The sequence below is a fragment of the Pseudochaenichthys georgianus genome, chromosome 19 (genome assembly GCF_902827115.2).
Source record: "Pseudochaenichthys georgianus chromosome 19, fPseGeo1.2, whole genome shotgun sequence".
NCBI classification, from domain to species: domain Eukaryota; kingdom Metazoa; phylum Chordata; class Actinopteri; order Perciformes; family Channichthyidae; genus Pseudochaenichthys; species Pseudochaenichthys georgianus.
Genome location: NC_047521.1, coordinates 9,472,112 through 9,484,838, shown reverse-complemented (window position 1 = coordinate 9,484,838; position 12,727 = coordinate 9,472,112). Strand labels below are relative to the sequence as shown.

The window sequence follows — 12,727 nt, the reverse complement described above, 5'->3', positions numbered from 1 at the left end:
CACCGGGAACAGCACCTCTCTGTGGCCGCTGCAAGACCCCCAAAAGACGGACTAAAGACCTCCAGCATATCACGCTGACATGCGTACTTCCATAACCTGGCGCACCGTGGGTCCCCGGGCCCCCACACTTAAGCACTCGCCCACGGACTAAACCCAGATGATCACACCCTCAAGAACCTCGTGTCCCTGGGAACCTTAAAGGGGGGTGTATTTTGCGGTGCTTTATCGTCCGCCCATCGGCATCCATATTCGACCTTCACAGCACCACCTGCCCTGCTGGAGGTTCACACTAAGTTTTTATTTACCCTCCTCTGCCTTACACATCCTCCCACACTTGAGCACTCCTCACTCGGACTAAACCCCTTCATGCACACCAGAACCTCGGTTCGGTCCGCGGTTGTTGTAAGCAGTGGCCAAATGACTGGCTTTACAATCCCTGTGGAAATATGACAGCGTTGAAAGTCTATAAAACAATACATGTAATGAAATGACAAAGTGACAGAACACGATGGACGTTAGCTTTAACCGGGGACACAGAATTTGACGGGTAGCAGAATAAGTTGCAACGCTAGTAGCCTACAGACTGCAGACAAGTAGGAAGAGATAAACTTTGTATACAGTTGTTCTGCACATTTGAAGTTATAGTTTTCAGAGTGAGCATTTTCAAGTATTTGAGGGTTGTCTTGCTCCATTGGCTGTGAATTCTGTTAAGGTTCCTAAAGGCGGAAGTGACAACACACAAAAAAAAAAAAACGCCCAATCATGTTTTAGTGCGTCTCAAGTAGGCGGGGCAATAACAACTTCAGAACGTCTTTCATTTAGCGCCTAAATCAACTTATCATTTTGACTTGATTATATAGGATATCATTTCTACATATGTTGCTGCTTCTCTGCATTTTCTTGGAGTTATGAGGGTACTGGTTGACACAACCTGCTTTTATTAATATGTCACTTACAATTGACCACAGAAGATGCAACACATTGATAAAAGCGACTATATAAATAAATGTAGCCATTTTTTTTTTTGTATTCGTTTATTTTTTTTAAAATACACGAGTGGTTATTGTCATCCATCAATATAAAAGGCAGTACAGTACATTCATTGATAAAACTGTTCCCCTGGTCCCAAAGAAAACGATGAACAAAATTACATAAGGTGCAAATGACAAAACACTTGTAGAAAATATTCAAAGGTTAGACAGAATAATTGCCCCAGAGGAGATCTGCCTTTGGCGTGTTGAGTCGGTGCTTCTTCGCTCTGCAAAACAAGTAAAGATTACCAACTGCACATCCAGATCGACGACATTTGTTCAGACTCGGTCACTTACCCTTTTTTACACCTGCAGGTCTTGAGTAGCTCTGACCTGGAGGATGCACACACTGGCCTCTGCAGGAAGCATCTGCCTGGCTGCTTGTGTCACAAAGCACTGCATCACAGTGGACATAGATCTGTGGACGGACAGGATGATTTATTACACGTGGCTACATGCAGCAGTGGCCAAAAGACTCCAGATTTGGATTTACAAGTCTTACCTGGTCTTTCAGAACCTCGTCATCTTTAGTGAAAGTGAACATCTTTACAGAGAAGCGCTTGATGTGGGACGGGACTACAACTCTGGAGTCACTCACAACGGGATGGAAAATGGTTGCATAGCTGTCATTGCGATTCTCACAGCTAGTGAAGGAATTCCAAAGTTAAAATAAAGCAGCAGTTAAACAAATGAAATGAGAGTAGTTAGTAGTTAGTTTTGCACAACATTACCTGTCCACAATGATGTCCCAGCTTGGCAGAGATGTCCCATCTTCATAAAGGGTTGCCCAACAGTTCTCAGCAATGAGTTCCAAGTGTGGGTCGGTAGAATGCATCAGCTCCACCTCAAAATACAGAGGCTGCTGCAGATATTTCACCACTGGATAATCCTCTGCTTGGTAGAAGAGCTCGTAGGATGGATCTGCAGGAGAAGAGTCCCGTTAGAGACAGGAGGCCTGGACATTTACAGTTTCATTTCAAACCTTTATTTAATCAGATCGGTCCCTTGAGATCATAGGTCTCTTTTTCAAAGGAGACCTGCAAACAGTGTTTTGTATGCATGAACAAGATGTTGTAAAATTCCACCATGCCTTGGGAAAGCCTCATCTGCACCATCAGCTGCCCGGTGCCGATCTCTGCAGCGGGCTCATAGGTTCTTGGTTTAGCGCTGAAGGCAACAGTCTGAGTCTCATTGACCACATAGAAGCAGGAAATGGTTTGCCTATTGGGGGAAAAATAATATATAAATGCATACATTGAAGGTGTTCATCTCCAATTATACAGAATCAAATATTTTACCTGTAATCGGGATCAACTGGTGATGTGTTGGCTGCTGCTTTGGCGTTGTTGTAAGACAGGCGGATCTCATTTTCATACATCATGTAGTTGTCAAAGAACTATTTAACAACAAACACGCATTAACATTTGACAAAAACCCTTTTGATATTTAAATGCGATTCACACTCACCGTTCTGGTGGTTCCACAGGTATCCACACTGAAGGAGAAATATGCAAAGCGATCGTCGCTGAACTGTGGTGTGCAGGACTGGTCCTTTAGCGTCAGCTGACTTGGCTTCAGATTACGAGTCGATTCAACCTTCACAGCCACAGCGGTCATTGTGCCATTGGGGTGGCACTCTGGAGGAAGAGGCAGGCAGTGTAAAGCAACACACACCCATCAACTAAAGCAGCAAATATACTTACATGTTCCATCTTACCTGTTGCTTTCAAGGGGAAGTAGCACGCCAGATAGAGATCAGCAAGCACCCAGTCGTTTGCACGATCCAACAGAAGCAGGTCAATTCTGGATTTGACTGATTCTGCAGTGAGCAGCTGTGGAAAAGAAAGTAAAGTTAGCCAATGCAGAAGATCTACGGTGGGATTTTGTAGTTTTGACATACCTCGAAAACAGCATCCTTGGCAGTGTATGGCAGAATGAGGCTGAGGTGTGTGCCGTTCTCATAGAAATTGTAGTCTTCAGCCATCTCAGCCGTCAGCTCTCGAGGTCCAACGATGGCCTTGAAATTAGAGCCGTGACTCCCAAACTTCACGCTGATGTGAAACTGGTTCTGGTCACAGGTGCCAGCCATGATGGGTAGCACTAGAGCAGCAAAAGAGGCATTATCCATTTGATTGTGTAGCTTTTACTCCAATACGTTTTATTTAATTTTAGAAAACACAATTTGCATGAAGATATTGTCAAAAGCAAATTCAATATGATCTCACCAACATCCTGCAGAGAGGCCTGCAGGTCGACCGGGAGACCAAAAGCAGTTTCTTCAGGCAGGACGATCAACCCAAAGATCAGAGGGAGGAAGTAGGATGTAACCAAGCGCTCAGGATTCTGCAACAAATGAAATAAAAGCTCAGCAACACTGAAAATATGCTGGTACAAAGTGATATTTTGAACCTATAATGTCATACATGTTTTAAGACAACATCGGCATCAAAGGGCACTTGAAGAGAGAAGCTCTTGGAGCCATTAGCCAAGCTGTGTTCCTGGACTGTGAAGCCTTTGGCATTGCTCTCCTCAACAGTGAGGACCCCGGTGGAGAAGGTGATGTTCCTCAGCTCAACATCATGGAGGAAGGTTCCCAAGAGAACGCTGAACACCCGAGTCTCTGGGACAGTGTCTGAGGAACAGAAAGTGGCATGTTTACAACTTCTAAACCAGCCTCAACATCGATAGAGAAACATTGAGTAGTTGGATTGAGTGCCATTTAAAAAAACAAAAAAGTACCCTTTGTAAGCAAAAGTAGATTTTGTACTTGGCTTCAAATCCCATCCAAACACACCATTTTGCAAAAACTGAAGACTTTATTTAATGGGTTTAGCAGTCTTTAGGATATATCCGAGCAAGCGCGAGTTCAAATGTCTTTTTTTTCATACCTACTAGAAAATGTGACTCACCATCCTGGATTTGGGGAGATTGAGGCATCAGAGGGGTCATGATGGGGAACAAAACCTTGTATCTGGTATCATCTTGGGTGTCATCTTCCCTCCACAGTACCTCGAGCATGGGCTCCACAAAGTAGGTGATGTGGTACTGGTAATCTGGGGCATGGCTCTGCAATAATTCATGACATTTCAATAAAACATGCAAATGCACTAGTGACTCTTGCATTTCTAATCTAGAGATTTCCCCAACCTTGTAGTAACCATCAGGCGAGCCCACTGGGATCTCGACGACGATGTGGAAGTCCGTGGTGCTCAGTGTGTACCCCCGTGCGGCCATCTGGGATCTATCAAGCTTCTGCCCGTTGATTCCCATGTGCATTTCTGAGACTGTAATTCTGCCGTCCAACAGAGGAGTCACACGGCGAGGTACGTGCCAAGAGATCATATCCTCGGTGAAGAGGACGCCACCTATTGATGACAAAATGGAGCTGTTGAGGTTAACTGTGCAACAATTAAGCTCACTGTGAAGGCAATATGTTGCTCAGGACTCACCTTTGGGACAAGCAGCTGCCAAGTTCACTACATGCAGACCCTGTGGTGCCATGTAGTAGGCGCTCACCCTGAACACTTCCATGGGGACTCCAGCCACCTAGAGAGGAGAGGTTTAATATAATTGACAAGGAGGGAAAGGAAAGAAACACTGTATAGGAGTGTGTTGCTTACATCCTCTGAATAAGTCTCTGCTGTATTGTACGGGCTTCGCATAACCAGGCGACTGGAGGTAGTTTTGGCAGCGTAGCCGGCTTGTTCAGCCTCTTGCAACACCATGGCCACTGGTTCTGGGGTGTGAAACGTCATCTTCCAGATACCTTGTGATGCACCAGAGGCCTACAGGAAAGAACAAATAATAATTAAATCCTCATTGGTGTAGGGAGGAATTAAACTGTAGTATCTGAACGGTTTAATTCAACATACTTCAAGCTTGGCGTTGAGCTTCTCGTCTTTACCATCCCGAGTCTGACCCTTAGCTTCAGCATCAAGGTTAGCCATGTGGTGCGAAACCTAAAACACAAAATGGTGGTTTTAGCATTCGTTTCCATACACACAAGATGGTGGACTCATCAATGTAAAGATGACCTACTTCCATGTAGTTCCTGTCGCAGAGGATCTCCCTGGAGGCCCAGCGAGTGTAGCTGCAAGTCTGAGACACGTCATGACTGACCACGTCTGATGGATTCTCGCCGTACATCTGGAGTCTCAAGCCAACGTTAAATGTAGCATCATCCTATAAATATAAAAAAAACTAAATTAAGTGAGACTCCCCAATATTCTTTGGTTCCAGCTTCTTTGTCATTGAAAATGTAATATCCTTGCCTTCAGGGACACATTTGAAGCCTAAATGGATATTTGTGAATGTAACAAACAAGTCCAGAAAGTACCCAGTAGATTAATTGAGGCAGTGCTAATATTTTAGGGATGTACCAAACAAAAAGGGAAATGTACTTTGGGTCTTTTAACGGTAAGGGGTTACAAATAAATTCAGGGAAACACAAAAATGGGAGCAACCATGTGTTTGTTGAGCCATGAATTCAGTCACTTGAGACAGAATTAGCACAGCTAAACTTGGTAGAAAATTACATTGAATGCTGTTAAACCACTTTAGCTCAAACAAACCTTGTTGTCCACAAAGCAGCCCATGAGGGAGGTGTAGATTCTGGTGTCACCCCACGGGTCAGACTCCATGCTGTATCCACACTGAGCAGCCATGCTAGGTGTTAACAAAATGTGCTTGGTGCCATCTGAGGGGAGACAATAAGCTTTGTCAGGGACCCCTTTCCTCAGTGATGAACCAATCAGCTGCATTATTAGCAGTTAACACTTACTGATAGCCTCCACCTCAAGCTGGTTTCCCACTGCTAAAGCCTTGTCCAACGACAGTCTCATTACATTGGCGGCACAGTCAGACCTTAACCCACTGCCTGTTAAAAGAAAAGGCTTGTGAGGAGAATGTAAACCGACTTAATATGCTGTGTAAAATTACTTCATGAGAATTGAAGCTTACTTGACAGCGAATTTAGCTTCACATTAGGCCTGGCTTGACACAAGATGATAGCTGCAGCCATCCATAACAAACTTGAACACATAAAACACATCATTTAGAGACAATTAAGTACACACATAGAAAGAAATCTACAAGAAATGTAACTTACATGTTCCCAAGCCTCGGCATGTTGCAGTAAAACCAAAAGAATACAGTCAGTATCAGAGCTTGGCAATGTCCAGCACACCTTCCAACAAAAACACAAGTCTAAAAGGAAGGGGACTGGATGATTACCTGAGACATCAGCAGCTGCTTTATATTCCACTTAACGACAAAGCACAGGTGAGGCTTGTTAAGGATTACACACACACACACACACACACACACACACACACACACACACACACACACACACACACAGGGTGAGCTGATGTATGGAAAGGAAAAACACACATTTTTAGTGTAAAAAAAGTGTTTATTGTTCAGCAAAAGTAGATTTGTATTTGATATATATTACTTTCTTATATTTGAAGAAGCAACAAAATAATCCACAGTTAATAATAAATTAAATGTTCCTTAAAATCACATGTGCTTTTGATTTCTCCTTTGAGCCTCCTTATAATGACTGTAATCTAACACTTGATTATTGTTTGTATATATTCTCAAACCACTAAGGATGCTCTAACATTTATTACAGACAGTAAAACCCGAGCTTATCGTTTCACCCGGGTCGATTTTGCTCTGTCCAATTATGCAATGATATATGTTCATTTATGAGGCCATAACAATATGTTCCAACTGGAAGAGTGTTGAGTCAGTGCAGAAGAAGGAATAATCAATGCTCTGCTTAACAAAAACCATATCAAAATGTCCCTGTGGGATTTCTACTTGGCTTCATAGGTTCAAACTGAATGTTTTTGCAGCAATAGTTTTATTTTCATTGTTTCTGTTCCTTGTGTAGGTTATTTTGTATGTGGTTTGTGTTTACTTTAAGGTGCATCTTCATTCTGATATCTTTAATCAAAGGGTTCATGTTCGGATCAAATACAATTCCAATTTTCTATACGATAGCTGTACATTATTGTAAATAATTTAATTTAATGTCCTAGATGTGCCAGGGAGAGTTATAGAAGAAATAGATAGTGTAGTGAATTAGTTCTTGAGGGAGGGGAAAGGGGTAAGAATAGCAAGAGAAGTGTTAGAGAATGAGTATAGGGATGGAGGGTTAAGATTAGTTAACTTAACGAGGAAGGTAAACACGTTGAGAGTGAAGAAGGTAATAAAATACCTAACAAATAAAGAAGATCACTTATGGAAGGACTTCTTGAGGGAGGCGATGATTGAATGTGGAGGGTGTGGGGGAAGTGCTATTTTTATGTGTATGAAAAAGGGATGGATGGAGAGTGAGTGATTTTCAAAGGGAAATGATGAATGCATGGGGTATGTTTCTAGCAAAGGTGAAATATGAATGTAGTAATGTAGAGCAAGTGTGGAGACAACCAATATTTATGAACAATAAAATAGTAAAAGAAGGGAAAGTTATATTTAATTTGCCGATGTGGAGGGCGGGTTTTAGGGTGGTAAGGGATCTAGTGTACGAATATGTGCCAGGGTTTTTGAGGGCACAAGTGATAATTGATGAGGTAAGAGAGAAAGATTTGGTGATGGGGATAGGAACAGCGGTGAATATATTAGAAAGTATAAAAGAGGGTATGCCAGGAGCAGTGGCGAGCCGTGACTTTTATACCTAGGCCCTCTGACCCCCCTTCCCTCGAAAGAAAAGAAGAGATATTACGTCACAGCGTATACTTCAGCGGAATATCAAAACAGCGGCCCGAGGTGCAAAACGCATCAATGACAGCGACCCTCTACCACACAAAACAACACCATTTATATAAACCCCTATCATGACAGGGCACCCACAGCCAAGTAACAATTAAAAATGAATTTGTAATTAAGTCGGCACGGCGGCCCACATTGAAAATGACTTAGGCCTACCTTTGATGATCAAATCACTGAAACACAAAGTCCATCCTCCTGTCCTTCTGGATGAAGCACTTGATGGCGGGTCATGCAGCTGATCCTTTGCCACTCCAGTTTATCATTGTAACTCAATCTTGAAAATGACTCGGTTAATAATTTCGCAACGATGTCATCACTATCACTGAAGTGAGCCATCATGAACGAATTTATGCTAATCATAAATCTATCGATCATAAATCTATCGATTAGATTTATGATTCGAAAATAATAAAAGTAGGGTAGACATGTGGATATTATCCGGCTGAACAAAACGTGCATTTATCTAACAGGTTCGTTTTCCACAGACCTTATTTCCAGCTATTTTCCAAAACCCTATGGAGAAATCCCACTGCTTTCTGTCGAGGGAATCCGAGCGCAGCTTACTTCCGGGTTTTAGGACGCCTCACTGCACCACTTGCATAGACCTCACAGCGGACGGAACTTGTGATAAAGTCCGCGAAAATAAAGCCCGCCCATTTAGAGGGAAGATATGATTGGTCAATTGTACTGTCATATGACATTACTCTCTCGTTGAGTTACAATAGCGGGCCCTCTGTGAATGTAGAGAGGGACCAACCGGACCAACAAGCTCTCCCGTCTTCCTCGCAGAGACGGCATTTAACCCTTCACATTCTAACAGAAACTGAACAGGCAGATTCGAAGGATTTATTTATTTGGAAATGTTATTTTAAATACAATTAAATCAAGTTATTTTGGTAAAACTAATTAAAAATGTAACAACAAAAAAATATTTTAAAAAATATTTTTTTTATGTTTTCAAATATATTTTTTTAGAATATCTTAGGCCCTAAAAGAGGGCCTAGAGAGGGCCCTGACGGCTCGCCACTGATCAGAGGAAACTGTATTACAGGAGGCCCAGGTGCTGTCATGGACACAAGGTTAGTGATATTCATTCAAACGAACGTTGTTTTGCAATAAGTGGCTCATTTATTCATGGTCGCATTATTTTTCAGATTTGTTCAACTTTGCTTGTGCACATCGTCTTTAGTTTCGTTTATATCAGGAGACCATGAGTCGAAATCTAGTTCTAGGAGTGTTTTGATGTGATGCTCCTACGCTAGATATTTCGATGATAGTTATATTAAATTAAATGTAACAACAATATGACCTGGCCTCACGAGAGCTCTGAGCGAGACTTGAGGGTTCCGTGGTTGCTACGCAGGCTCTCCAGGTTAATGCTCTTAGTTTGAACAAACACAAACTTCCTGACGGTCAGAAACTCAACATTTCTGCTCTCACTCGACGATTTCTCTGAAAACAAACTCATAAACCTGATACGATTTGCTTCCGGACCTCTCCCTAAACCCTACTGTCAAAACGTACAGGACGTTTTTCGGGTTAGATGTGACATTTATTCACTTTTTTCACCCACGTTGTTTTCAATGCATTTGACCACTGACGCTCTCCAAACCCCGTACACAATCACATATATATCTGAAGATATTGACAATTTCTTCTATTTGTATTGTTAATTAATCAAATCAGAGTGTAATAATCCTGTTGTGACAAAATACTGACCAACCGTTTCACCTGTTGAAAAAGTTAGCATGCTAACGTATGTTGATTTTACCTTTTTCTTTGTAGTGCTACAAACCATAACTGAAACAAGCTTACAAGTTAAAACATTATTTTATCCTTTTTATTGAATATATATGACTGATATTCACGATTGTCCTCGTTTCTTGATCATTACAGAGTAGATTAAGTGAAATAGCTGCAACAGAAATAGATTTATATTTACATGCTATTGTCAATTAGTAGGAGAGCTTAAATTAACATATTGTTGAAGAAATTGTGGCGTAATTTTGCCTCTGTGAAAGTTATATAAACCTGCTTAATGTAAACCTCACTGTAAAAAAGCATTGAGACATAGCAGTACAAACTAGGATTAGAAATAACATTTTCTAAATAAATTCTAAATATGTTCTCATAAATTCAGATGTATTGAGACAAAAGTTGGTGCATTCTTGAGTCCTTTATTCAGCCTGAAGCATGCATATTTTTCACAGTTTGCTTTCTTTATGCCTTGTTCCAGCAACATGTTAACATTTGTAAGGCAATGTAAAGAAAGTGTGAAACAAATGCATCCATTTGGGACTTTGCTACTATTTTATACTGCAAACACTTTTTACTCTTGCTCGTGTTTAGTTTTCGTACATGTTCTTTACAATAATTGATCCTTAGAATTCAATATGTGGAAGTGATTCTGGTGTAACACTCCATGGTATATTAACCTGATGTGTTTATCACCTTCAGTTGGTCCAAGCAAACAAGTGGGCAGCTCATCCTTCGCAGGATCCCAGCAGCACCTGGCTCCTCACCTGGCTCCGCTTCATTCAGTCCACTGAGAACCACGGTAAGAAGGGCGAACACTTTCCAGAAGCTAAACATCACACATTTTACACAATTACTATAAACACATATGGATTTATTGTCCTTGAGAAAAGTAAAGGCAAGACATGTTTTTAAAAAGTGTGCACATTACAGCCATGGCTGTTTCTTGCAAGCTTCCTTTCTTTAGCTCATATTTCAGTCAAATGCTCTCATGTCTGTTTCACTTTCTGCAGCGCTTGTTTGAACAATGTATTATTGCATTGTCCTCCTTTTAATTCAGTATGTGATGAGAGAGTGATTATTGTGTAACCCTCGCTGGTGTGTCGTCATGACGTGGAGCAGTGGTCTGATTGTTGTATTTATTTTGACCTTCAGATGGACCGGCACTACAAGTGGACAGCGGTCCTCCTGCCAGACCCCAGCCGGCCCCGCCTCATCCTGCGCAGGACCCCAGCCCCCCCCTCCCAGAGTGGCTCCTCACCTGGCTCCCCAGGTACAGCTGCCTCTGGATCTAACACTTCTTCTTCTCGCACCCCCTTCAGGGTGGTCTGCAACTCCTCTGCCGGCTCCCACCTTGGCCCCCCAGCTGGCCCCGCCCCTGAGCCGAAGTGGAAGAAGAACCTGAGGCTTCTGATGAAGAGGAGGGACCAGGCTGGCAGCAGGGGGAGCAGGAGAGGCGCTGTGGATGAAGGTAAGTCTGACCCTGGCTCCTCCATTAGGTCCTCCTCCTCCTCCTCTCGCTCTTCCTCTCGCTCTTCCTCTCGCTCCTCCTCCTCCTCCTCCTCCTCCTCCTCCTCCTCCTCCTCCTCCTCCTCTCGCTCTTGCTCTTGCTCTCGCTCTAGCTCTCGTTCTAGCTCTTCCTCCTCCTCCTCCTCCTCCTCCTCCTCCTCTCGCTCTTGCTCTCGCTCTAGCTCTCGTTCTAGCTCTTCCTCCTCCTCTACCTCATCCTCTAGCTCTTCCTCTTGCTTTTCTTCTTGCTCTTGCTTTTCTTGCTCCTCCTCCCCTGTCCTCTCCTGCAGACCCTCCCCACCTGTTCCCGAGGAGGGCTGGTCTCTGGTGCCGTGTGCTCATCCCACTAGGATCGTCCTCCGGCGGCCGCAGCGGTCCGGCTCCTCCTCCTCCTCTCGCTCCTCCTCTTGCTTTTCTTCTTGCTCTTGCTTTTCTTGCTCCTCCTCCCCTGTCCTCTCCTGCAGACCCTCCCCACCTGTTCCCGAGGAGGGCTGGTCTCTGGTGCCGTGTGCTCATCCCACTAGGATCGTCCTCCGGCGGCCGCAGCGGTCCGGCTCCTCCCCCCGACCCGAGCCCCCCCGTGAGCCTCTACCGGTGAGGAAGGTCCCGGAGCAGCAGTGGATGAAGAGCGTCCGACTTCTGATGAAGAAGAGGAGCCAGGTGGGCAGCAGGTGGCGCAAGAGAGGAGCCGAGGCTGCAGGTATGTCAGCAGGTAACGGTGCTGCTAAGCGCTTCTGTCCTTCCACTTAATTTCTACATGTTTTTTCCCCCGGCTAAATAGAGTAACATATGTTTATATTGTATTTCTTAAAATTGAATTGATTTGAATTTGAGTTAATTGGAATTATTTTTAATAGATTTCAATTAAATTACATTTATCTAAATGTAAGCTGTTCAAATTGAATTGAATAATTAAAAAAACTATTTGTTTTTGTTTAAATGATTTGAACGGGTAAGTATTTTCTCATTTAATTGAGCTCAATTCAGTCGAAATGATTTGAACCTAAAAATATTTAAATTTGATGAATTCATATTTTTTTAGATTGCACTGCTTTGTCATGAACTATTTTTAAATGTGAACGGTAAGTATTGGATTGAACTGAATTAAATGAAAGTGTACCAGATGTAAGGACCCTGCTCTGGTTAGAATCCTTGTTGCCGGTCCATTACTCAGGCAGGGTGTCTGCACAGAGTGGGGGGGATCTGGGGGGGACAGTGTGAACCTCCAACGTGTTTCACCCCCTCAGTGAAGCCCCCCTGTGCAGAGAAGGAAAAGGATGGCGACACCATGTCATAGCGGTCCATATGTCTGTCGAGGGCCACCCCAGCCAAGAAGAGTCTGCAGAGACAAGGGCCTCAGGGCAGGGGCCACACTGGGGAAGGGGGGGGGGGGAGAGTAACTGTAGTGGTACAAACTGTGATAGTAAGATCAGCAACAAGGTGTTTAAAAATGGTAAAAAAAAACATTGAAAGGGTGTAAAATGGGATAAAAGGGTTATCCAATCAGAAAGAGAGGTTTAAAGAGCACAGAGGAGAGATGAAAAGGATCACAGCAGAGAAGAGTAGAGAAGAAACACTCAGGGAAGACGAGGAATACGAGAAGAGAAAATATGAGAGAGGGGCATGTGGGAACCCTCTCATTATTAAAGGTA

The 12,727-nt window shown here is 43.2% G+C and overlaps 1 protein-coding gene and 1 long non-coding RNA gene across 2 annotated transcripts; one reads left to right on the top strand and one right to left on the bottom strand.

Annotated features, from left to right (window-relative positions):
- Nucleotides 1-1,025: 1,025 nt before the first annotated feature.
- Nucleotides 1,026-6,267, bottom strand: LOC117464336 (uncharacterized). Its single transcript, XM_034106704.2, has 21 exons — nucleotides 6,139-6,267; nucleotides 5,991-6,061; nucleotides 5,812-5,907; nucleotides 5,603-5,727; nucleotides 5,070-5,213; nucleotides 4,904-4,990; nucleotides 4,652-4,816; nucleotides 4,481-4,577; nucleotides 4,179-4,396; nucleotides 3,941-4,097; nucleotides 3,455-3,663; nucleotides 3,257-3,374; nucleotides 2,932-3,131; nucleotides 2,749-2,863; nucleotides 2,499-2,668; nucleotides 2,330-2,427; nucleotides 2,122-2,252; nucleotides 1,763-1,952; nucleotides 1,534-1,675; nucleotides 1,329-1,449; nucleotides 1,026-1,258 (listed from the first exon to the last, which is right to left on the bottom strand). Exons 1-21 carry the CDS (start codon nucleotides 6,156-6,158, stop codon nucleotides 1,188-1,190), a joined length of 2,745 nt encoding a protein of 914 aa, XP_033962595.1. The 5' UTR covers nucleotides 6,159-6,267; the 3' UTR covers nucleotides 1,026-1,187.
- A 2,962-nt stretch (nucleotides 6,268-9,229) lies between these two features.
- LOC117465169 (uncharacterized) lies at nucleotides 9,230-11,044 on the top strand. Its single transcript, XR_011645061.1, has 3 exons — nucleotides 9,230-9,349; nucleotides 10,269-10,368; nucleotides 10,722-11,044. It is a non-coding gene; the product is annotated as an uncharacterized lncRNA (long non-coding RNA).
- Nucleotides 11,045-12,727: the final 1,683 nt, after the last annotated feature.